Here is a 25,248-nt window from a genome sequence, read left to right as displayed (position 1 = left end):
TTCTATGGAGTTGGGAGTGGTGGTGGTTCACACCTGTAGTCCCAATGCTCAGGAAGTTGAGATACAAAGACTCTGGGTTTGAGATCTTCATGAGGTAGATAATTAAGCCCTACTTTAAAAAGAAAAAGGTGTTTTTGTTTTTGTTTTTGAATTACAGGGAGGAAGGAGCACGAGTCACATTTTCCCCTCAGCCACCTCTACCTAATATAGTTACCCCACCCGCCGCCCCTATCCCAGGCTCTGGGTTCCAAGGCTTAGGAGGTAGCTTTTATCCCCACAAGCAGCTGCTTAGATGGAGGCTGCCGGCTTCCGCTGCTGTCTTGGGGAATACTGCAGCGCCCTCTGCCGTGAGGCATGCACACAACACTTGAGGGCAAGAACACGGAAACAGACTGGGACGGGGCTGCTGGCTCTGTGGCTCTAACACTCCTTCCTGCCCCACTCACTTTCAACAATGTAGCCGGCAGACTCCAGAACCTAGGAAGTTGTTTTTTTTTTTTTTTTGCATCCATTCTATTCCAGACCTTTCCCGGTCCAGGGCTATCTGCATGAAGTTACCACCAGAGAATGACAAGTTCTGTCAATCCCTCAGCTACGCTGGGCCACGCAGGACATGTACCTTACAACACAAATAAAAGCCCCCTCTCTCTCTCTCTCTTTTTTATTGGCCAGTCCTGGTACTTGGACTCAGGGCCTGAGCACTGACCCTGGCTTCTTTTTGCTCAAGGCTAGCACTCTGCCACTTGAGCCACAGCGCCACTTCTAGCCTTTTCTATATATGTGGTGCTGAGAAATCGAACCCAAGGCTTCATGTATACAAGACAAGCACTCTTGCCCACTAGGCCATATTCCCAGCCCCTCTTTCCTTATCTTCATAAACCACAAATCTCTACTCCCAAGTCTTAAAGTCTTCATGATATAAAATGGAATGGAGAAGTTTGGGAAACAGGAAAATGTCAATCCTCCAGTACAGATGAGGAAATTATAAGCCCAACTCAGATCAATCATCTACCCCAGAGAATGCTAGTCATCTTGGTTTTCTTTTTTTGCCAGTCCTGGGGCTTGAACTAAGGACCTGAGCATTTTCCCCGAGCTTCTTTTGCTCAAGGCTAGCACTCTGCCACGTGAGCCACATTCCCAGCCCCCATCTTGGTTTTCTGAGAACAGATGACACATGGCACTGAGTAAACTCATTCCAGGGAATGTCTAGAAAAGGAACACTTGGGCTACAGCTTAAGAATACATTTTTATGTTGTTCTGTTGTTCACAATGTGAATGACCTTGAACTCCTTCTCTGCTTCAGTCGTATAGGCATGTAGTACCATAAAGAATTCAAGAATAGTTTGAGGGCTAGTTAAGGTGGCTCAGCGGTAGAGTGCTTGCCTAGCATGCATGAAGCCCTGGGTTCAATTCCTCAGCACCACACAAACAGAAAAAGCCAGAAGTGGTGCTGTGGCTCAAGAGGTTGAGTGCTAGCCTTGGGCAAAAAGAAGCCTGGAACAGTGACTAGGCCCTGAGTTCAAGGCCCAGGACTGGCAAAAAAAAAAAAAAAGAAAAAAGAAAAGAAAGAAAGAAAAAGAATATTTGAAAGACTTTCCTTAATTACAGACCAATAGTTCCCAAACTTCAGCATACCAAAAACATCTGGAAAGGCCGACTTAAAACCTTAATTTTGGAGTCCTAACCTCAGAAGTTCTGACTTAAAATAAAAGGTAAACTGTAGAGATTTAACATTTCAAACAAGTTCAAAAGATGCCAATGTTCCAGGGCTCAAAGTATTAAAACTACTAATTTACAGGAAAGCACTTTGGCCTATACTGTGCAGAAAGATAGTTACATTCTTTTTCTTTCTTCTTTGTTGGTCATGGGGCTTGAACTCAGGGCCCAGATTCTGGTCTTGTGCCTCTTTGTGCTCAAGACTAGCACTTTACCACTTGAGCCACAGTGCCACTTCCGGCTTTCTGTGTAGTTTATTGGAGATATGAGTCTCACTGACTCTCCTGCCCAGGTTGGCTTTGAACTATGATCCTCAGATCTCAGCCTCCTGAGTAGCTAGGATGACAGGCGTGAGCCATCAGCATCTGGTGATAATTCCAATTCTATGTCTAAGAGTGTGTGTATGTGTACTGTGTGTATATGTGCATGTGTGTGTGTGCTTTGACAAGGGCTTGAACTCAGGGCCTAAGCACTTACCCTTGCTCAAGACTGGTACTTTACCACTTAAGCCATAGCTCTAGTTCTGGCTTTTTGATGGCTAACTGGAGATAAGAGTTTCATTCTTTTTCCTTCACAGGCTAGCTTTGAATTCATAGATCTCAGCCTTAAAATTTTTTTTTTTTTTTTTTTTTGCCAGTCCTGGGGCTTGAACTCCAGGCCTGAGCACTGTCCCTGGCTTCTTTTTGCTCAAGGCTAGCACTCTGCCAACTTGAGCCACACTGCCACTTCTGGCCTTTTCTATATAATGGTACTGAGGAATCAAACCCAGGGCTTCATGTATACGAGGCAAGCACTCTACCACTAGGCCATATTCCCAACCCCAAAACTTTTTTTTCTTTGTAGTGCTGGGTTCAATCCCAACACTACAAATGATAGTGGTGAATGGTGGACAAGCACTTTACAACTGAACAATATCCCCAGACCTTTAAAGGAGTTTAATTTGGTGATCTAAGAGCAGACCTGGGCTCACAACCACAGTTCTTATTCTTTTTTTGTTTTGTTTTGTTTTTTTGGCCAGTCCTGGGGCTTGGACTCAGGGCCTGAGCACTGTCCCTGTCTTCTTTTTGTTCAAGGCTAGCACTCTGCCACTTGAGCCACAACGCCACTTCTGGCAGTTTTCCATATATGTGGTGCTGGGGAATCGAACCCAGGGCCTCATGTATGTGAGGCAAGCACTCTTGCCACTAGGCCATATTCCCAGCCACAGTTCTTATTCTGAAATGTTTACTTTTTTCATTTGGGGGGGAAAAGGGTAGGAGAGAAGCACAAAGAGAAAACCAGGAGTCTAAGAAGGAAAAAAAAAAATTGGCTAGAAAGAAATTGGGAAGAGAAATGTATTAGTTCCTGGGAGCCACACAAATCTCTACATAAGTCAAGGCCACCTGTTCCACTGAAACCTAAGGACTCCCTACTCCTCGGATTTCCTTAGTGAGGCAGCTTGTTGGTGTGTGGACATCTTTTTAATATTCTTAGGTTTAGCTACAGAGATGGTGTCCACAGGGTCACTCCAATGTCTCTTGGTGACTTCTTCACTGCCAGTGACTAAACCACCTTCATGGGTTCACATCCTTCACCAGGAGGGCGAGTTGCTCCCGGAGTTGCCGCTCGCCTTCCTGAGCTTTGCTTTGGCTTTGACATCTCAGCAGCTCAGCTTGATGGTCTTGGTGATGCATAGGGCAGTAGCTCTGGGGTTCACACAGCTCCTGAAAGGTAGGAGAGAGATGAAGAGATTCCTGGACTCCTGAACTCTACCTCTAAGGATAATAGAGACACTGTAGGATGCTGCTAAGAAGGCACATCAGTTTCTTCTCAGAAGGCTTTGCAGCCCCTGGAAATTGCTAGCTGAATCTGGCTCTCCTTGTGCCCAAGCTCTCCCATGCCCCGCTCTTTACCATGTATTCTGGGAAAAAGTCTCTGTAGCCCCCTTTGAGGATATACAGCTCTGGGTAATACAGCACAGGATACTGGTTCAGAGCCCTGTCCTCTCCTCTCAGGGAACGGCACCTTTAGAGAAAAGGGAGATAAGGGGAAAGAAACAGTCAAGATCTCCTGAGTCTTCGTAGGGAGAAGGAGAAAAAACTGACAGTTACTAATTCTAAATGGACCTTCAGGCCTGGGAATGCAGGTCAGTGGTACAGCGTTTGCCTAGCGTACTTAAGGCCCTGAGTTGCGAGGCAAGCATTCTACCATTTAGCTAGGCCTTCCTCCCTTTTGCTTTATTACTTTTTGGATAGAGTCTCCTTAATTTTTGCCCAGGCCTATTTTTTATCTTTTGAATGAGGTGTTACTATCTTTTTTCTGGGCTAACCCTGAACTACAATCTTCCTAATCTCAGCCTCCCAAGTAGCTAAACTTCTGAATTATAGAAATCTATAATTTTCCCCCCAGTCCTGGGGCTTGAACTCAGGGCCTGAGCACTGTCCCTGAGCTTCTTTTTGCTCAAGGCTAGCACTCTACCACTTGATTCACAGTGTCACTTCCAGCTTTTTCTGTTTATGTGGTCCTAAGGAATCAAACTCAGGGCTTTGTGCATTCTAGGCAAGCCCTGTACCACTAAGCCACATTCCCAGCCCAATAATTTTAAAACAAGAGAGAAAAACACACATTTGTTCAAGCTCTGTAACATCATTCAGTCTGCCCAAAGTGGGAAGTCTAAATGAAGATCCATGAAGATCCACAGACTCTGACTCATGTAGATACTCACATTCGGGGGCCCCGCTCAGAGGAGAATTCACAGTGAAACACAATGATTATTCTTTTCTGGATATCCAAGGGGACAATGGGTTTCTTCAGAAAGAAGTCATACAGTTCTTTGTGACTATATAAATTTAAGGCTCCCTGTGGAAAAGAATTTTAGTAAATTTTCCTACAATAGCTTGTATATACCATCAATCCTTGAAAGAAATATCCAAGATACCATCTTAGAACAGTTAGGGTAGAAAAACTAGGACTTTCAGGAGAGGGATCTAAGTATGTCTCTGGGCCGGCCCTGGGGCTAGCCTAGAGCTTGGAATGTAGTAGATACTCAATAGACGTTCACAAAACGGAACTGCCCACAGGACAGAGATCACATTGCCAGAAATGTCTGTGAGCATTAAATGTTTGCAAAATACTTTAGTCCTTGGATTGTTTTGATTTTCAAGTAGAAGACCTTAGCTCCTATAGAAAAGAGCAACATTGGTAGAGAACGAAAAGGGAATATAAGTTGTTTTAAAGTATACAGAATTAAAAATATAAATGTGCTTCAAATATACTAATCTCTGTCTTGGTTTTAGATTTCATAAGACCCTTTGTCCAAGCTGGTGGCTCACACCTGTAATCCTAGCTACTCAGGAGGCTGAGATCTGAGGATCGAGGTTCAAAGCCAGCCCGGGCAGGAAAATCCATGAGACTCTTATATCCAATTAACCACCAGAAAACCAGAAATGGTGCTGTGTTTCAAAGTGGTGAGCACTAGTCTTGAACAAAAAAAGCTCAGGAATCGAGCCCAGACCCCTAGTTCAAGCTCCAGACTGAACAAAAACAGAAACAAACAAACAAAAAAAACCCTTTGTCCACAGATTCTTCTCAATAAAGACCCATGTCTAGCCCCTCCCTGCTAATGTAACTCACCTGGATGTGTCCTCCCAGGTACTCATATGGATAGCGGCAATCAATAATAAAAAACTTCTCAACCAAACTCTGGAACTTCCCGCATAGTAAAGCAGCTACCTGAACAGAAATGATGGTTGATTATACTGATCACTGTTATCTTGAGAGATAACACATATTTATCACATACTCCTTTATGTGCATAGACATTCATTAGGTACTCATTCAAGATTCCACAGTACACACAGCCCCTGAAGTATCTATCATCTATCTAATTTTATTGTAAAGGTGATGTATGTTACCTAAGTGATGAACAGTTGTACAGACGTACAGGTCATATAGTTCCATAAGTCATGAGTACATTTTGTAAGGCTCACCCGGGGAGGGCTCCACGCATATACCAGCCACCAGTTTAAGCCTGTGCGCAGGACCTGCATTACCTAGGTAACTGGCACACCTGGAGGCAGGTACCTCCCCCTTCTCTGAGGTCAGATCCAATCCACCTACCTGGCCATACCTGCTGCCCTGCCCTAGATAAGGCATGGCCCTTCGTGGGTCAGCCCTTCTCTCTAGCATGCATCATCTCAGCCACAGGCCAGCAGTCTGGGAATAAACTATTCTCTCCTGCCTGAATACCACATGGTGTTCTCCTGTATTGGCTATCTACTGTAACAAACCTTACACATTTCTTTTTGAACTGTGTTACCCCCTCCCTCGTTTTCTCCCATTTTTTCCCCTCCCGATACCCCCTGCCCCCCCCAGTTGTATAGTTCATTTCTAACATAGTGTCTAGTGAGTATCACTGCTGAATTGGCTCACCCTTTGTTCCACCATTTCTGTGCTTTCCCTTCCCCTCCCCAAATCTGATTAATTTATATACAAGATAAAGTGTACAGAAATAAAAAAAAAAACACAACAGTGACAAAAAGGGAATAAGCCAAAGGAAAAAAAGAAGTGCAGGGCTGGGAATGTGGCTTAGTGGTAGAGTGCTTGCCTAGCTTGCATGAAGCCCTGGGTTCGATTCCTCAGGACCATGTAAACAAAAAAAGCCAGAGGAGCACTCAAGCTCCAGAAGGGGCAAAAAAAAAAAACAAAACAAAACAAAAAAAAAAAACCCACAACTGCAAACAGTACAATAAAAAGCCTCTTGTTTCCATTTCTTGGAGTTTGTTTTGATAAGCATCATATTATATGATCATATATGCACATAGCTATTGGGCCCCTGTGATCCTCTCCTAAGAATATCTTCCTTTGTTCTCACTGTGCGAATATGTAGAGTGCTCTTTAATTGTGTACTAATCTGTCTTTTACTATCCACTGGGTTCCCTTCTAGATTTATAAGCACAGTCTAATTATTACAAATGAGGGAAACCATGTAGCGCATGTTTCTTTGGGCCTGGCTTACTTCACTTAATATAATTTTTTCCAAGTCTTCCCACAGCCTTACTAATTCCCTTATTAATGTCATTCTTTCTGATGGAAGCATAAAATTCCATTGTGTATATATACCACATTTTCCTGATCCATTCATCCACCGAGGGTCACCTTAGCTATGGTAAACAATGTTGTGATAGTGGCTTTCCTGTGGCTGGTTTGTGATCATTTGGATAAGTGCCCAAGAGTGAGATTGCTGGGTCATAGGGAAGCTCTATGTTTAGTCTTTTTTTTTTCTTTTTTTGCCAGTCCTGGGCCTTGGACTCAGGGCCTGAGCACTGTCCCTGGCTTCTTTTTGCTCAAGGCTAGCACTCTGCCACTTGAGCCACAGTGCCACTCCTGGCCGTTTTCTATATATGAGGTGCTGGGGAATTGAACCCAGGGCTTCATGTATGTATATGAGGCAAGCACTCTTGCCACTAGGCCATATTCCCAGCCCCTATGTTTAGTCTTTTAAGGAACTGCCATATTGCTTTCAAGTGGGTGAACAAAGTTGCCCTGTGTTTGAAACAGAGCAATGGAGTCAGCCACACTAGAAATAAGAGGATGAAATGGGGGGCTGGGGATACCGCCTAGTGGCAAGAGTGCTTGCCTTGTATACATGAGGCCCTGGGTTCGATTCCCTAGCACCACATATACAGAAAACGGCCAGAAGTGGTGCTGTGGCTCAAGTGGCAGAGTGCTAGCCTTGAGCAAAAGGAAGCCAGGGACAGTGCTCAGGCTCTGAGTCCAAGGCCCAGGACTGGCCAAAAAAAAAAAAAAGAGGATGAAATGGCATTGGCCTCTGTGGAGAACGAAAACGGCTCAAAGTGGAAGGACACCAAGATCTTACTGAAGCTACTCATCTAGGGGCAATCTTGGCTCGAGTTAGCCGTCAGGAAGCTTCTGCAGAGTCAGGCACTGGTGGCTCACACCTGTAATCCTAGTAACTCAGGAGGCCGACATCTGAGGATTGCAATTTCCTGCCCAGGCAAGAAAGTCCATGAGACTCATCTCCAATTAACCCCCAAAAAGCCAGACGTGAAACTATGGTTCAAGTGGCAGAGTACTAGCCTCGAGGGAAAAAAAAGCAAGAAGAAAAAAAAAAAAAAGCTAAAGGACTGCTTCTAGGTCCCAAGTTCAAGCCCCAACACTGGCACAAAAAAATAAGAGGGAAGGGAAGGGAAGCGGGAAGGGAAGGGAAGGGGGAAGGGAAAAAGGAAGGAAGGAAGGAAGGAAGGGGGGAGGACTAAGCATTGGTGGCTCATGCCTCTAATCCTAGCTACAAGGAGGATGAGATCTGAGGATCTTGGTTCAAAGCCAGGCCAAGCAGGAAAGACTGAGATGCTTATCTCCAATGAAACAGCACAAAACCAAGTGGTGACCACATGGCTCAAAGTGATAGAGTGCTAGCCTTGAGCAAAAAGCTCAGGGACAGTGCCCAAGCCCTGAGTTCAAGCCCCATGAACAACAAAAGAGAAAGAAATAAAGATGGAAAGAGAAAGAAAGGAAGAAAGGGAAAAAAAGCTTCTGCAGTGGCAGACGTGGTAGCTAGTAGCTAGAGATCTCAATTTTATAAGAGAAAGGAAATGAGTCTTCATCTGCTATTATTAAAAAAAAATAGGTCTTTCAGGAAGGGATATGGAAGGAAGAAAATCAGCTCTGAAGATGTATAAATTGGTTCAGCATTTCTGGAGGAAGCTTTGTAAACACACATAAAAATAAATGTAGGTCAGGTGTGGTAGTGCTCGCCTGTAATCCCAGGTACTCAAGAAGTGGAGGTAAGAGGGTTGGGTGGAAGCTAGCCTAGGTAAAGTTAGCATGAAATCCTATCTGAAAAATAAACGAACTAAAAGCAAAAGAACTGAGGGTGTGGCTCAGGTGGCAAAGGGCTTACCTGGCAATCTTGAGGCCCAGAGTTCAATCCCCAAGTGAATGAATCAACAAAGAAATGGATGTAATTACACCTTGACCCAGCAATTTCTCTTCTAACATCTGAAGTAAAAGCACACGGAAGATAGGTGCTGGCTTTTTGAAGCCACCCTGGGCAGAAAAGTTGGTGAGATTTTTATCTGCAATGAACCAGCAAAATGGAGTAGAGCTGTGGCTCAAATAGTAGAGTGCCAGCCTTGAGTGAAAAAGCTAAGCAAGAGGCAGACCCAGAGTTTAAGCCTCAGTACCTGAACACACACACACACACGCACGCACGCACGCACACACACACCCACACACCCAAAATAGTAAGCAAGGTCAGAGAGATAGAGGAACAATTTGATATTTATCTCAGCATTGTTTTAGTTTATCTAAATATTAGAAATAACTATTAAATTAGAAGGGTTTGGTTAAATCAACTATAGATTTCAGTATAAGAAAACATTATAGGGCTGGGAATATGGCCTAGTGACAAGAGTGCTTGCCTCGTATACATGAGGCCCTGGGTTCGATTCCCCAGCACCACATATATAGAAAACGACCAGAAGTGGTGCTGTGGCTTAAGTGGCAGAGTGCTAGCCTTGAGCAAAAAGAAGCCAGGGACAGTGCTCAGGCCCTGAGTCCAAGTCCCAGGACTGCCCCCCCCACCAAAAAAAAAAACACAAAGAAAAAGAAAACATTATAGAGCTATTAAAATGACTTTTTATTCATATAGAGAGACATTTTCATTATCTTACTAAATTAATTGTAATACTGCAGGTTCACTGTGATACACCACCCTCCTTTTTTTTTGGTGCTAGTCCTGGGGCTTGAACTCAAAGCCTGGACACTGTTTCTAAGCTTCTTTTTTGCTTTACCACTTGAGCCCCAGCCCAGTTCTGGCTCAGGCTGGCTGGCTTCAAACTGCTATCTTCAGATCTCAGTCTTATGAGTAGCCAGGATTATAGGCACCAGCCACTGATTCTCAACTTGTGATCTTGTTTTTCATTTGTTTGTTTGTTTGTTTTTGATCAAGATTTGGGGTAGTATGACCATATAATTATACAAACTGAGTACCTCTGAAAGTGAAAGACAATAATTACCCTCAGTAACAGGTGTAATCGGGTTTATAACATGTAAGCCAGGATTTCTGACTAGTCTAATTGAATGATTTATTTTCTTTTTTTGTGTGTTTCTTTTCTGATCCTTTCCCTCCTTCCTTTCTTCCTCTTCCGCCCACTCCTTTTCTAAAATTATGTATCACTGGTTGAATTAAAAATAAAAAAGATAAAAAAGAGTCAGTTAATACAGCTGTGTTAATGACAGAAATAAAAATTGGAGAGGGGATATTAGGGACAGAACAGATCAGATGGTAGCTTATGTAATCAGTTATCATCTCCAAAAATCTGCTTACTGTTTCTGGGTTGACGTACTTCAGATCTTGGTGTCTCCCTGATATGGTTGGCAGCACACACACCTAGAAATACCCAAGAACAGAAATAGTAGCTAGTGTTTCTCTTCAAAGCTTAAGTTCAAAGACTCAAATATTGTACTTTCCAAGTGATTCTAAGAACCCCAGCAGACTTCTAAACTCAATGGTCTCTACAGAGTGTACATACAGCAATGCTGTTTCTAAGAATTGATCCTAACAATTTAATCTTGAATGTATGCAGAGTTCTAAATGCTGAGTATCTAAGAAAAAAATGAAAGCTGGGAGCCAGCGGCTCACACCTCTAATCCTAGCTACTTGGAAGACTCAGATTGGGAGGATCAGGGTTTGAGGCCACGCAAGACAAGAAAGTTCTAGAGATCCCTTCTCAACTAAGAGTTGAGCACAGGGCTGGGGATATGGCCTAGTGGCAAGAGTGCCTGCCTCATATACATGAGGCCCTGGGTTCGATTCCCCAGCACCACATATATAGAAAACGACCAGAAGTGGCTCTGTGGCTCAAGTGGCAGAGTGCTAGCCTTGAGCAAAAAAGAAGCCAGGGACAGTGCTCAGGCTCAGGCCCTGAGTCCAAGCCCCAGGACTGGCAAAAAAAAAAAAAAAAGAGTTGAGCACAGCAGTGTGTGCCCTTTATCCTATCTACAGAAAGCCTAAAATAAGCTAATTGGCATCCAGGTGCACCTGGGCAGAAAGCAGATCCCCATTTCAAAAAATAACCAATGCATGGGGCTGGGAATATGGCCTAGTGGTAGAGAGCTTGCCTCTAGCCCTGGGTTCCATTCCTAAGCACCACATATATAGAAAAAGCCAGAAGTGACACTGTGGCTTAAGTGACAGAGTGCTAGCCTTGAGCAAAAAGAAGCCAGGGACAGTGCTCAGGCCCTGAGTTCAAGCCCCAGGACTGGCCAAAAAATAATAAATAACCAGTGCAAAGAAGGGCTGGAGAGACTGTAGGTACGGCACAGGAATACCACACTTGCCTGGTTAAATGCAAGGCTTTGAGTTCAAATCACAGCACTAGTTCAAAAAAGAAAAATTATACTATGAAAGGATTTACAAAGAAATTATACGAGTCAAAAATTAAACAATGTACAGCTATTAATTTATTTGGCCATACATGAAAAGGTGAGTTTGGGGGCTGGGAATGTGGCTTAGTGGTAGAGTGCTTGCCTTGCATGCATGAAGCCCAGGGTTCGATTCCCCAGCACCACATAAACAGAAAAAGCCAGAAGAGGTGCTGTGGCTCAAGGGGTAGAGTGCTAGCCTTGAGCAAAAAGAAGCCAGGGACAGTGCTCAGGCCCTGAATTCAAGCCCCAAGACTGGCAACAACAACAAAAAAAAGAAAAAGTGAGTTTGGGGTGGGGTTTTTTTTTGTGTATTTTTTCCCTGGAAAGACTTAAAGACTAGATGTAACATCAGAACATCTTCAGGTCAACAAAAAGTACTTAGTGAGGATGCATAATTACATCTAGCATCCTCTGTAAAGAGAGAAGACAAGGTTGAAATGCAAAATGACTAAAATACAGAATGCAAAGCTAGGCATGCTGGTGTATGCCTGTGATCTCAGCAAGGACTACATAGTATGACTCTGTCTCAAAAAACTGAGGGCTGGGGTATAACTATTGGGTCAGAATGCTTAGCATCAGGGCCAGGGTCACACACACACACACACACACACACACACACACACACGTTTTAACCAAACTTACTTTGGAGAAATCACCAATCAGATGCCCCTGGTTAGAATCATCCTCCAGTATCTGAATGATATTGTCCGAGGAAGAGACTGTCTTCTTTAGATTTAAGTTCTGAAATGACAAAATTCCCACTTATTCCCAAATCCTTATGTTAAAGGTCAAAAAAACAAAAAACAAAAAACAAAAAAAAGCAAGCAGGGCTGGGAATGTGGCTTAGAGGTAGAATGCTTGCCTAGTATGCATGACAACCTGGGTTCGATTTCTCAGCACCACATAAACAAAAAAGCCAGAAGTGGCGCTGTGGCTCAAGTGGCAGAGTGCTAGCCTTGAGCAAAAAGAAGCCAGGGACAGTGCTCAGGCCCTGAGTTCAAGCCCCAGGACTGGCAAAAAAAAAAAAAAGCCTACTGGGTAACATCTTTAAAAACTCACAACCCTCACCTCTCTCCTCCAACAAGATCTATCAATCAGCATTTATTGAGCACCTAAGTTACCTTGCCTGTTATGGCAGATATTGGTAATTTGAGTGCCCAGAATCCTATTTTAGTAAAATCTAAAAGTTAGGTGGGATACAACCTTGACTCCTGATAAAAGGCCACATATTCCCTATATCCATTCAAGTCAATTAGATACTGAACTGTGAAGAGTAACACAGAAATAAAGGAAAGTCAGGATTACAGACATGAGCCACCAGCACCCAGCTTTTTTTCTTTGGGGGGATGGGGAGGGTTGGTTATGGGCACCTAGTTTCTTAATAAGATTCAGAGCATTTCCTAGGTCAATCCATTTTAAATCAACTTCTCTACACTGTCTATATTCTACAATCCAGAATGATATTTCTAATACTATGAGATATCTTCAGTTAGGAACGATTAAATTATATCTACTGTACTATATTTATAGCTTATAAAAGCTATATACTTTACACACGTTTTCAACATAATTGAAAACAAAAGGATTTCATTTTAACTAACATCACATTCGATTCATTAACAGGAATTGAAATTTGACTATAATAACTGATTTACCTCACCCAGTTAGTGGCCGAGTCCTTTCCTTGTATGTGGCCCTGTGCACACTCACTCCAAACAAACAATAAACTTTCACAAAAACATTCTCCTTAGTCATCAGATTACTTCAGTTTTGACTTTTGCGAGGACATAAAAGCCACTAAATATCCCTAAAGTTTAGCTTTCTTCATATCTCCAAATATTTTAGTATATAAGTACCATAGTAATTAAGCACTTACACCACATTATCCTTATTAAGCACAATGAATTAACAAGTATTATTCCACATGCTTTATGTGTAATTAAGGTGTTCAAGTCTTACATCTGCCCTATGAAGTAGGTATTAGAATGATCTCTGTTTTCCAGATTAAGAATTTGAGGCACAAGAAGATCATATAACTCATCCAGGGTCATAAAGTAGCATAGGTGAGCTATGAACTCAGGCAGCAGTCCAGCTCCTGGTCCTTTCCAAACCATTATGCCCAATGACACACATGCTCTTGACTTTCCTCCCTAACTCTGATAATCTCAAAACTGCTTATCAGTGAGGGCTGGGAACGGTGACCAGGTAATGCAAATTATCCTCAGGTGTTGTGTTTTAATTTTTATAAGGGAGAATATATTCAAGTACAATTAGTGAAATTAAAAATGTATCCTGTGAGCTGGGTGCTGATGGCTCACATTTGTCATTCTAGCTGAGGTCTGATGTGTTCCGTTTGAAAGAAGCCCAGGCAGACAGCATGAGAAACTCTATTTCCAATTAACTAGCAAATGTCAGACGGAAGGTATGATTCAAGTGATAGAGCACAAGCCATGAGCAAAAAACACTGAGGGAGAGTATGAGGCCCTAATTTCAAGCCCCAATACCAGCCACAATAACAACAACAACAAAAAGTTTGTGGAATAATATAAACAGTAATTTTTTTCAGTTTTATTTGAGGTATAATGGACAAATATTGCATAATTCAAGTCATACATGCAATCTATATCTACTATCAAATTAACATTACAGTCAAATCAACACATCCTTTACCAAATAGCTACTATTCATGTGTGTATACATATGCATGAGATGAGAACAAACACAATATTTTTCATATTCACAACAATCTTAGGGAGAATTTTTGCTATGTTGTCAATTTATAAATGATTTACTTTTTTTTGCCAATCCTGGGCCTTGGACTCAGGCCTTAGACTAATGGCCATGTCTATTTTCACTTTTGTTTTCAAGACAAGGTCCCTCTTTGTAAACCAAGCTGGTCTTAAACTCAGTCTTCCTGCTTCTATCTCTCAAATGCTGGGATTACAGGCACACAAGACTATTCCCAGCTCTAAAACCATGTCTTCTTAACCTCTGTAATGTTAATATTTGGTACAGTGGCTGAAACATGTTAGACACACAATATAATCAACTCAAAAATAAAATGTGAAAAACGCAAAGATATCATCAGATAGCGCTGTACCTTGGAGGCTTCTTCATCTTCCAAGGAAAACGCCATCAATTCACTTGAAATCTCTTCTATCTTGTTGTCTTCTAGTATGGAATTTTTATCCAACTTTGGAATTGCTGTAATGGGACTGCCTAGATATTTCATTTCATTTTCCAAGATGCCACTGTCCTGTCAAGTATATTAACAATATTAAAACATATTCTGAACTGGATGTGGTGACCTATGCTTATATTCCCAGAATATGAGAGGCTGAGGAAGGAGGATCCTAAATTCCAGACTACTCGGGCATATATTGAGACCCTGTCTCAAAAACAAGCAAAACAAAACAAACAAACAAACAAAAAACCCTCCCATTGCCTATTTAGGACCTTACCTTAAAATATATACAAAGATTGACTTAAAATATACAAAAGAGGCTGGGAATGTGGCTTAGTGGTAGAGTGCTTGCCTAACATGCATAAAGCCCTGGGTTGGATTCCTCAGCACCATATAAACAGAAAAGTCCAGAAGTGGCGCTGTGGCTCAAGTGGTAGAGTGCTAGTCTTGAGCAAAAGAAGCTCAGGGACAGAGCTCAGGCCCTGAGTTTAAACCTGAGGACTGGCTAAATAAATAAATAAGAGAAAGAGAGGAGAGGAGAGAAAGAGAGAGAGAGACAAAGAGAAGAACTGAAAACAGTACCACATATTTATAATTTTTTGTGTGGTCCTGGGGCTTGAAATCAGGAGCTTATGTTTGCTAGGCAAGCAGTCTCTTATTGAAACACTCCTCAAGATTTGTATACTTCCGTTCACAGTAGCATTACTCACAATAATCAAAAGATAGAGACAATTCAAAATGTTTAATACACTCACATGACACCACTAGTTTTTGCGTTTTGTTTTGTTTCTGGTACTAGGGCTTGAATTTAGGGCCTGGGCACTGTCTCCTAGCTTTTCGCTCAAGACAGGTACTCTACCACATAAGCCACTGTTCTGTTTTGTTTTAATTTTGGTGGTTAACTGGGAGTAAGAGTCCTATGGTCTTTTATGCCTGGGCTGGCCTCACACTACGATCCTCAGATCTCAGCTTCCTGAGTAACAAAGATTACAGGCATGAGCCACCAGCACCCAACTTATTTATTTATTTATTTATTTATTTATTTATTTATTTATTTATTTATTGCCAGTTCTGGGCCTTGGACTCAGGGCCTGAGCACTGTCCCTGGCTTCTTTTTGCTCAAGGCTAGCACTCTGCCACTTGAGCCACAGCGACACTTCTGGCTGTTTTCTGTATATGTGGTGCTGGGGAATCGAACCCAGGGCTTCAAGTATAGGAGGCAAGCGCTCTTGCCACTAGGCCATATCCCCAGCCCCAACTTAATTATTTTTAATGTAAAACAAAATATTTCACTTGTCTACTAACTTTTTAAATAATGACAAATTCTACAAGAAATGGATTACTCAAAAAAAATCTAAATTCTTATGGGGGCATAGGAATCAAAGAAGGTGGGGTGAACAAATGTAGTCATGCTATTCAATATAAACTATGTAAAAACTGAACTAAACAACTTGTGGGCAGGGACAGGAGGGAGAAAATGGAGGAAAGCAAAGGAAGGGGTGACATTATCTAAGAAGCATTATACTCATTACCTGACTTACGGAATTGTAATCCCTGTGAACATCTCCTTAATAACAACCATAAAAAAAACTTCTAAGTTCTGGTAACCTTTCTAAAGAGGAATCTGAATGCTGGGTGCCAGTGGCTCATACCTGTAATCCTACCTACTCAGGAGGCTGAGATCTGAGGATCGTGGTTCAAAACCAGCCTGGGCAGGAAAGTCTGTGAGATTCTTATCTCCAATTAACCACCAGAAAACTGGAAGAGGTGCTCTGGCCCCAAATAGTAGAGCACTAGCTGGCTGGACACTGGTGGCACTGGTAGCTCACATTTAGCTACTCAGGAGGCCTGAGATCTGAGGACGGAGGTTTGAAGCCAGCCAGGGAAGAAAAGTGAAGTCTATAAGACTCTTACCTCCAAGTAGCCAGCAAGGAAAGGTGTGGTTCAAGTACTAGTGCCAGCCATGAATAAAGAAGCAAAGTAGTCCTGAGTTCAAGTCCCAGTACCCCCACACACACGCACAAATAGGGAAAAAATGGCTGGTGAGGTGGCTCAGCAGTAGAGTGCCTGCCTAATCAGAGTAGATTCTGAGTTTAAACTGGTACAAGAAGGAAGGTTGAGAGGGAAGAAGGAAGGAAGGAGTGAGAGAGGAACTGTCACCTCAGCTATTTAGTAGGCGGAATCAGGAATATAACTTGAGTTCAAGAACTCAGGAATTTAAAGCCACTATGGGCAACAACAACAAATTCAAAAGGAAAACCTTTTAAAAAAAAAAAAAAAGAAGAAGAAAGAAAAAGAAACAAAAGGGGAAAAAAAAAGAAAAAATGATTCCTCATTAAACTTAAACAAAAAAAAAATTAGAAGACATCTGGTTCTTATTTTTCCCTGCTTTAATTTTCTCTACTCAAACTTTACTTGTCCAATCTCTTTTCATCTTAGAAAAAATCAGTTGCAAATCCAGAGTTGCTATACAATGGCACATGATACCCCCAACTCACTGTTAATGATCATATTCAATGACTCACCAGCAGAGAAAGGGGAGATACATGAGACTCCCCTAGTCTTCGTTGAAACCTCAGGTTCCTAGATGCTTTCCACTCCGTGGATTTTAAAGTGGTGTTTTCCTGAATAAGAAAAGCTGCCTTGACTGGAGGAAGAGAATGTTAATAAGCACTGCCATAAACTTTTCATTTGATCAAGCTTGGAACAACTCTTACAAAACATATTAAATGTATATTCTAAAGATACAAATAGCTGGGTGCTGGTAGCTCATGCCTATAATTCTAGCTACTCCAGAGACTGAGATCTGAGGATCACAGTTTGAAGCCAGCCCAGGCAGAAAAGTCTCTGAGATTCTTATCTCCAACAAACTACTCAGAAAAAGCCAGAAGTGGGGCTGTGGTTCAAGTGGCAGTGAAGTGGTGACGTTAGCTCTAATCTGCACCATCTATACTATGTAATGAACAGGAAATTGAGTTTAAACGACACCATCTTGTCTTCATGGTGGAGGAAAGGGAAAGTCCCACCTCCCTGGTGATGGGCATGCCTGAATTCCTAGAGGCCAGAGTGGGGACTTGGATGATAGGTTACTGGATGTGTCAGTCCTAAGCCTTGACTTGGGAGACTCTCGAGTTTCCTGTGACCCTGTCCCCTGACCTGACCCTATTTGAGGGTCAGGCCAGCTCAAACGCCATTATGCCAGGCCTGGTGTACTGTGTCCAGTCTCCTGGCTCTCCTCTGGTCAACATGGCGTCCTACTTCAGCTTTCCACTGGGGTTGATTGGGGTTGTTGATACTTTCTGATCTTTCCTCTCCTGATCTCATGGCTTGGTTTTCTAACATTGTTAAGTATATTCACAGGGCTGCAGGTCTTTGGGACAGAAGTCTGCATGCAGACACCAGCTTTCTAATAGACTCCCAATTTGACCTCTCAAAATGTGGCTTCTCTGTATCTCACCAACTACATTTACCTTACAACAGTAGAGCACTAGCCCTAAGCACAAAGAGGCTCAGGGATAGTGCTCAGGACATGAGTTCAAGCCCCAGGACGAGCAAAATATAAATAAAAATACAAATAATATGAATTTGATATCTGAAATATAGATTTGATCAAGAGGATACTAATTTATTATTTTAAAAAAGCTGGAAAAACCAGCTTGGGATGAATTGCTGAAATTTTAAAAGATAATTATAAAGGGAGACAATACCTATAGTACTAAATAAAGAAAAGGCTAATCAGGCCAGGTGCTGGTGACTCACGCCTGTAATCCCAGCTACTCAGGAGGCTGAGATCTGAGGATTAATGTTCAAAGCCGTCCTGGGCAGAAAAGTCCATGAGACTCTTATCTCCAATAAACCACCAAAAACCAAGAAGTGGAGTTGTGGCTCAAAGTGGTAGAGCACTAGTCTTGAGTGAAAGAACTCAAGGATAGTGCCCAGGCCCTGAGTTCAAGCCCTATGACCAACAAAGGAAGGAAGGAAGGAAGGAAGGAAGGAAGGAAGGAAGGAAGGAAGGAAGGAAGGAAGGAAGGAAGGAAAGAGCGAGAGAAAGAAAGTGAGTGAGCTAGTCAAAACAGCCAAATATAATGGTGTATCTTTCAAATATTAAAAAAAAAATCAGCAACTACCTTTGAAGCACACTGGCTTGAGAGAAAGGACAGAAGGCAAAGAAGAAAAAAGATAGCTACAAAAGACGATTAGTTTAAGGAATCTATTGACTCATCTTAAATGGTCAGGTGGCTCAAGAAAAAGCAGTTTCATTTGGCAACTAAAAAATGGCCTCAGGAACATGGTTTCCTAAGAATAATGACTAAACAGCAGCTTGATTAATAGGAGATAACAAATGAAGAAATCTACACATAGGGCTGGGAGTATAGCTCAGAGGTAGAGCACAGGTTTAGCTTGAGCAAGGCCAGAGGTTCAATCCTCGGCTCCAAAAGTAAAAAGGAAATCTATCCTTGCATATGAAATCAATGCTAAGAATCTGTGATCAAGTTATGCAATTTATACTTGTGTAAATTCTTTACAGTAACAGCAATTTTTGTCCTGCTATGGAGGACTTGGAGGTCAGTTTCTGTCCTAGAGTTAAAACATAACAAAACAAACATAAAAACAAAAAAACAAAACACAAATATTCCCTCCCCCCAAGTTTGTCTGACATATTGAGATATATAAATACATACACACACACACACACACACACACACACACACACACACACACAGCTTTAGGTCTCATAACAAAACAAATGAGTTCCCTCAAAGTGAAAAAAACATGAATATTCCTAGGTTTCGATTAAATACTCACATTTTCTTTCTTTGTCAATAAACTACACATCAAATCTTTCTTTCCAAGGCCATGATCCAAAGCATTTGGTGTGCTACAAAGAAGCTGTACCTAAAAGACACATCCATCATTATTCATAAGCCACAGATATGTTAGAATCCTTCTGCCTCGGGCTGGGAATATGGCCTAGTGACAAGAGTGCTTGCCTCAATTCCTCAGCACCACATATATATAAAAGGCCAAAAGGGGCGCTGTGACTCAAGTGGTAGAGTGCTAGCCTTGAGCATAAAGAAGCCAGGGACAGTGCTCAGGCCCTGAGTCCAAGCCCCAGGACAGGCCAAAAAAAAAAAAAAAAAAAAAAAAAAGAATCCTTCTGCCTCTTAGCCAAGAAACAAACTCAAACCCACAAAAGAGGGGCTACTCACTGGGTTGCCTTTCATAAGGTTCTGGTGATGATCCCTGCAGGTTCAAACAAAGCACCAGTTAGGTAAGCCTTAAATACTGTTTGGTTATTTTTTTAGCAGATGAGACAAGTCAGTTTTTCCTTTTGTCCATTCTAGGAGCTTTGATCATAGTTGGTTTGTCTCTTTAGTAACGATACAGAAAGTACTCTTAATGGTAAATATAAAAGTTCGAGGGGCTGGGAATATGGTCTAGTGGCAAGAGAGCTTGCCTTGTATACATGAAGCCCTGGGTTTGATTCCCCAGCACCACATATACAGAGAACGGCCAGAAGTGGCGCTGTGGCTCAAGTGGCAGAGTGTTAGCAAAAAGAAGCCAGGGACAGTGCTCAGGCCCTGAGTCTGAGGCCCAGGATTGGCAAAAACAAAACAAAACAAGAAAAGTTCAAGCCAGGGCCCAGTGGCTGATGCCTGTAATCCTAGCTACTCAGGAGACTGAGATCTGAGGATCACAGTTCAAAGCCAACCCAGGCAGGAAAGTCTGTGAGACTCTTATCACCAACAATATACTCAGAAAAAGCCAGAAGTAGCACTGTGGCTCAAGTGCTAGAGTGCTAGCCTTGAGTACAAACTGGTTCAGGGACAGAACCCAGGTCCTGAGTTCAAACCCCAACACTGGCAAACCTGTAATTCTAGCTCAGGAGTCTGACTTCTAAGGACTGGGGTTCAAAGCCAACCCAGGCATGAAAATCCATAAGATTTTTACTTCCAATTAACCACCAAAAAGCTAAAAGCACAGCTGTGGTAGAATGACAGCCTTGAGCAAAAAAAGCTAAGAGACAGTGCCCAAGCCCTGAATTCAAGCCACAGAACTGGTAACAACAACAAAAAAAAAGAACTCCAAAGACATCCTGGAGAAAAAAGCTCTCATTTTGGAAGTGAAGGTATGGCTCAAGTGGTAGAGAGTAACAGTTTTGAGTGGAAAAAGCCAAGCAAGCAAGAGGCCCTGAATTCAAGCCCCAGTATGTCCACCCCACCACCACCACTTTGAGCCACAGTGCCACTTCCAGTTTTTGGTGGGTTATTGGAAATAAGAGTCTCATAGACTTTCCTGCCCAGGCTGGCTTTGAACTGCGATCTCAGACCTCAGACTCCTGAGTAGCTAGGATTACAAGCATGAGCCACCAGCACCTTGCTTCTGAAAAGATTTAAATGGCCAATTTACAATAACTTTAAAAAATAGCTTAAGGTGAGTTTGTATTTCTTGACATTTTATGATTTCTAGCAAGGAACCCATAGTAGTTATAGCAACAGATATAAAATGCCAGAGCTGAACACCAGTGGCTCAAGCTACTAAGGAAGCTGAGATCTAAGGATCTCAGTTCAAAGTCAGCCTGGGAGGAAAAGCCCAACAAACTCCATCTCCAACTAACAAGCAAAATGCTATAATGGAGGTATGGCTCAAGTGGTAAAATTTTAGCTCTGAGCAAGAAAACTGAGGAAGAGCTTGAGACCTTGAGTTCACTGAGGAAGAGCTTGAGACCTTGAGTTCAAGGTCTTGGACCAGCACACAAACAAACAAACAAAGTATCTGGCAATAACTATGAGAAGTGTTATTTCTAGGTTATGAATAAAGAAACTGCAGTCCAAGAAACTTGTCAGTCACAGCTGAATTAGTGAACCCAATCTCCCTCATTCTAGACCCTGAACCTTTAGTCACTAAGCACTCCTAGCAGTGTAGTCTGTCATTTTTCTATACTTTTTAAAGATAATTTTCATTGTGTATGAGAATAGCTTTCATTTCACAACACCATTTAGATCAGGATAACTTAAAAGCTGTTCAAGGTTAGAATCTAGTCCGTGAAGTCCACTTAAACCCAAAGTGAAACGCTTTGCGTTCTGCAGAGCCTACATAGGATAAAATTCCTTGATTGGTGCTGGAAGGCTTTAGCAAGGGATTCATTTAGCAACAAAACTTACGTTCCAGCTAAATGTACTTCCAGAGGGCTTGAAGAATGCGAGGGACCTACAATCAGATCGACATGAAGAGGAAGACATTATTCTTGTGCATGCGTCCTTCTTTCCTCTCTGATTTTCTTCATTACCAGTAAGCCACAGTAATTTCAAAGGGTGAATTCTTGAACACAAAGATTCTCAAACAGTACCCATTTTATGGAATAAAAAAAAACAAGATACAAGGGAAAACACTATGAGAACTTAAGAATTTACATGTGCCATCAAGCGAAAAAATGCTGAGTAACAGCACACTATGTAAACTTATGTAGGGATTTTTTTTTCTTGCATCGAATAGAAAGTTTATCACTCGAAAAATCTGAAACTAGCCAGAAGCCAGTGCCTCATACCTGTAATTCTAGCTACTCAGAGGCTAAGATCTGAGAATCAAGCTTTCACACCAGCCCAGGCAGACAAATACTTGAGAAAGAAAGGAAGGAAGGAAAAGAAAGAGAGAGATAAAGAAAGAGAAACAAAGGGAGAAAGAAAGAACAAAAGGAGAAAAAGAGAAGAAAGAGAAAGAAAGGAAAGAGAAAAAGAAAGGAAAGGGAAAAGAAGAAAAGGAGGGAAATTAAACAAAGATTACAATGATTGACTAGTGTAACATTCATTTTGGGCACAAACCTATAAATCTATTCATCGAAGTCTGTCTTTCTCTCCCCCCACCCCCACCACGTAGTTACTAGGGTTTGAACTCAGGGCCTTACCAGCAGGCACTTTACCTCTTGAGCCAAGCACTCAATCCTTTATCCTTTTAATTATTTTTCAAATTGGGTGTCATGTTGAGGTCTGGGCTTGCCATGATCCTCCTATTTATGCTTCTTGCCACCATGCGCAGCTTGAGGTGGAAGGGGGTGATCTTGCTAACTTTTTACTTAGAGTATCTTGGAACCACAATCTTACTGATCTCTACTGCCCAAGTAGCTAGGATTATAGATATGAGCAACCACACCCAGCCTGACAATGTGTTTTTTATTTTTTTGCCAGTCCTAGGACTTGAACTCAGGGCTTGAGCACTGGAGCTTCTCTTGCTCAAGGCTAGCACTCTACCCACTTGAGTCACAGCGCCATTTCTGGCTTTTATGTTTAGGTGGTACTGAGGAATCGAACCCAGGGCTTCATACAGGCTAAGCAAGCACTCTACCAGTAAGCCACATTCCCAGCCTGCGTTTCTTTTTTAAATAGGGCAGACAGGCTTTGAGCTCGCAATCCTCCTGCCTCAGCCTCCTAAGTAGTTGAGATTTTATTAGTGTACATCACCACGCCTGGCTAGATGGCAAAATATTTCCGTGTATGTGTGTGTGGTGTGTGTGTGTGTGTGTGTGTACTGGTACTGGGGCTCACACTTGGGCCTGGGCACTGTCTCTGAGCTTTTTTGCTCAAGGTTAGTGCTCTACTACTTTGAGGCACCACTCTGCTTCTGGATTTGGGGTGGTTTACTGGATATGAGTCTCATAGACTTTACTGCCCAGGATTAGCTTTGAACTGTGATTCTCAGTTGTCAGCCTCCTGAGCAGCTAAGATTACAGGTGTGAGCCACCAGTGCCAATGCCAGTGTCAGAAGGTTTTTTATTTTTTATGTTAGTTTCTTTGCCTCTAGTGAGATTAAAACCGAGGCACAAAAACTTCTCCTATCTCGGCAACAGGAGGATTTTATTGTTGTCATTATGTTTAATGTACTAGGTGAACTTCCTTTGGCATACGCTATGTGGTTACTGTACATGATTTTGGTACACTGGATAGTGTATATATGCTTACCTGAACGAGGGAAGGGAAAGAAAAATGAGGTAGGGTGTAATAAATATGACAAGAAATGTACTCACTACCTAAAAAACAACTTCTCTCTATTCATTCATTCCTGCCAGTAATTAGTGAACAAAATTTGTTTCTTTGAGCCTACCTTTTTCGAATGCAATGCAACTCCTATTAGTATTTTTCCTTTTCTCATTGACTTAATCATTCCACTAAAACATCCTGATTACCCACAAAATTCCAGCTGTCTAGATAGGTTCTCTACTTACTTTCTTTTTTTTTTTTTGGCCAGTCCTGGGCCTTGGACTCAGGGCCTGAGCACTGTCCCTGGCTTCTTCCCGCTCAAGGCTAGCACTCTGCCACTTGAGCCACAGCGCCGCTTCTGGCCGTTTTCTGTATATGTGGTGCTGGGGAATCGAACCCAGGGCCTCGTGTATCCGAGGCAGGCACTCTTGCCACTAGGCTATATCCCCAGCCCCCTCTACTTACTTTCACCCACTCGCATTTCTATCTGATTAGCTTATCGTTTCTTCTCATTAAGACCTTTACCTCCCTTCTTCCTACCTGTTTCATCAAGGTCTGAAGAAATGGCAAGCTGCGTGGCAGACATCTCCCCACTGCTAAGATTCGACAGATCAAGGCAACGTTTTGGGGTTCCTCTGTTGAGATATAATAGTTTACCAAGATCCTCATTAGTATGTAATATCCTTTAAAAAAAAAAAAAAGCAAAGGTCTGTGATCTTCATTTGAAATACTTCCCCATGACTATCTCCACAACTACTGTAAAATATAAAAAGTATTCAAATAATTGCTTTTCATTATGTCACTGGGAAACAAACTTTTTTTTTTAATGGTGGTGGTGGTAGTATGAGGGTTTGCGTTCACTTGAGCCATGCCTCCAGCCTTCTTTTAAAAATAATTGTTTTCAATGAGGGTCAAAGTTTGTTGACTTCACCACACATCCTCTCTGTTCTGTCCAGGAACAGGATATTTGATTTCTCCCTGGAGTCTCTAGTATTTTTCAAAATAGTTATTTGCTAGTGAGATATAATGGCACAACAAGACCAGAATTTCAAGTACAATAACTTTAAAGTGACCAACTCATATACCCTAACAGAGGTTTCAGTCTTTTTTTTTCCCCAGACACATGACTTGATTCTCACAAGACAGGAGGGCATTATTCCTAAAGGGATAGGAAACTATTATTACTTCCATTTCACAGAAGAGAGCTCAAGACAAAGGTTCACACAGACAAGGGCAGAGCTGCGACTTAAACCCTGATCATGAGCTAGGACAATGAAACAAGCATGCTGGGAAAGGTGAAGGAGACAAGGTATAAAAAATAAAAGTGGATTTACCCAGACAAAATGCTTAGATTTGCAGCATCACCAGACCCGGGGAGATCTGAACCGCTGGGGAAGGAAGTGTCTCTCTCCAAGAGAAGGTGCAACATCTTCCTCTGTTTAGACCTAAAACGAGGTCCTGGGTCGGACCTTTCCTCCTCTCCTGTGGATGAGAGTCCTGTAGACATGGTCTCCAAGTCTTCACCAAGAAAACAGAAAATCCAGCTAAGAGAAGAACATCACAGACCAGCTGCTCCGACTGGACTCCGAGGCGCCCACCGAGCCTCCGAGCTGCCGGGCCGAAAATGGCTGCGAGCTTACCTCTAGTTCGGACTCAGATTTGCCTTTAGGGAAAGGAAGGTGTACAGGGACGGAACACAAGCGAAGACACGAACGAAAAGGAAAAGAATATTTAAATTAAAAAAAAAAAGGGGGGGTGTAAAGCTGAAGAAAAAGAGACAGGAAAACCACAAGTATGCTTCTCCACAGCCAGAAGACGAGCACTCAAACCTTCCGCCCTCCCAACCACCTATCCCCGCCGGCCTGTAGTTCGCGTCAGCCAATCCCCGCGTGCGCTCCCAGATCCCGCCCTCCTGCCGTAGCCAATCCGTAGGTCCGTACATTT

At 42.3% G+C, this 25,248-nt stretch overlaps 1 protein-coding gene across 5 annotated transcripts; it reads right to left on the bottom strand.

The window, feature by feature from the left end:
• Nucleotides 1–3,099: 3,099 nt before the first annotated feature.
• On the bottom strand, nucleotides 3,100–25,079 carry Cdc25c (cell division cycle 25C). Of its 5 annotated transcripts, none has more exons than XM_048331211.1 (13): nucleotides 24,639–25,079; nucleotides 23,830–23,939; nucleotides 21,496–21,541; nucleotides 19,540–19,573; nucleotides 19,136–19,219; nucleotides 16,855–16,953; nucleotides 14,246–14,401; nucleotides 11,788–11,886; nucleotides 10,046–10,108; nucleotides 5,329–5,427; nucleotides 4,421–4,554; nucleotides 3,609–3,720; nucleotides 3,100–3,419 (listed from the first exon to the last, which is right to left on the bottom strand). In XM_048331211.1, the coding sequence occupies exons 1-13, from the start codon at nucleotides 24,809–24,811 to the stop codon at nucleotides 3,270–3,272; spliced, it is 1,359 nt and encodes a 452-aa protein (XP_048187168.1). In that variant the 5' UTR covers nucleotides 24,812–25,079; the 3' UTR covers nucleotides 3,100–3,269. The 5 variants fall into 5 exon arrangements, with proteins under 5 accessions (XP_048187168.1, XP_048187169.1, XP_048187172.1 ...); XM_048331212.1 differs by having other exon boundaries at nucleotides 23,845–23,939; XM_048331215.1 differs by lacking the exon at nucleotides 3,609–3,720.
• Between the last annotated feature and the right edge of the window lie 169 nt (nucleotides 25,080–25,248).

This window comes from Perognathus longimembris, chromosome 22 (genome assembly GCF_023159225.1).
Source record: "Perognathus longimembris pacificus isolate PPM17 chromosome 22, ASM2315922v1, whole genome shotgun sequence".
In the NCBI taxonomy this organism is placed as follows: domain Eukaryota; kingdom Metazoa; phylum Chordata; class Mammalia; order Rodentia; family Heteromyidae; genus Perognathus; species Perognathus longimembris.
The sequence above is the reverse complement of the archived record's forward strand: the minus strand, read 5'-3'. Positions and strand labels throughout refer to the sequence as shown.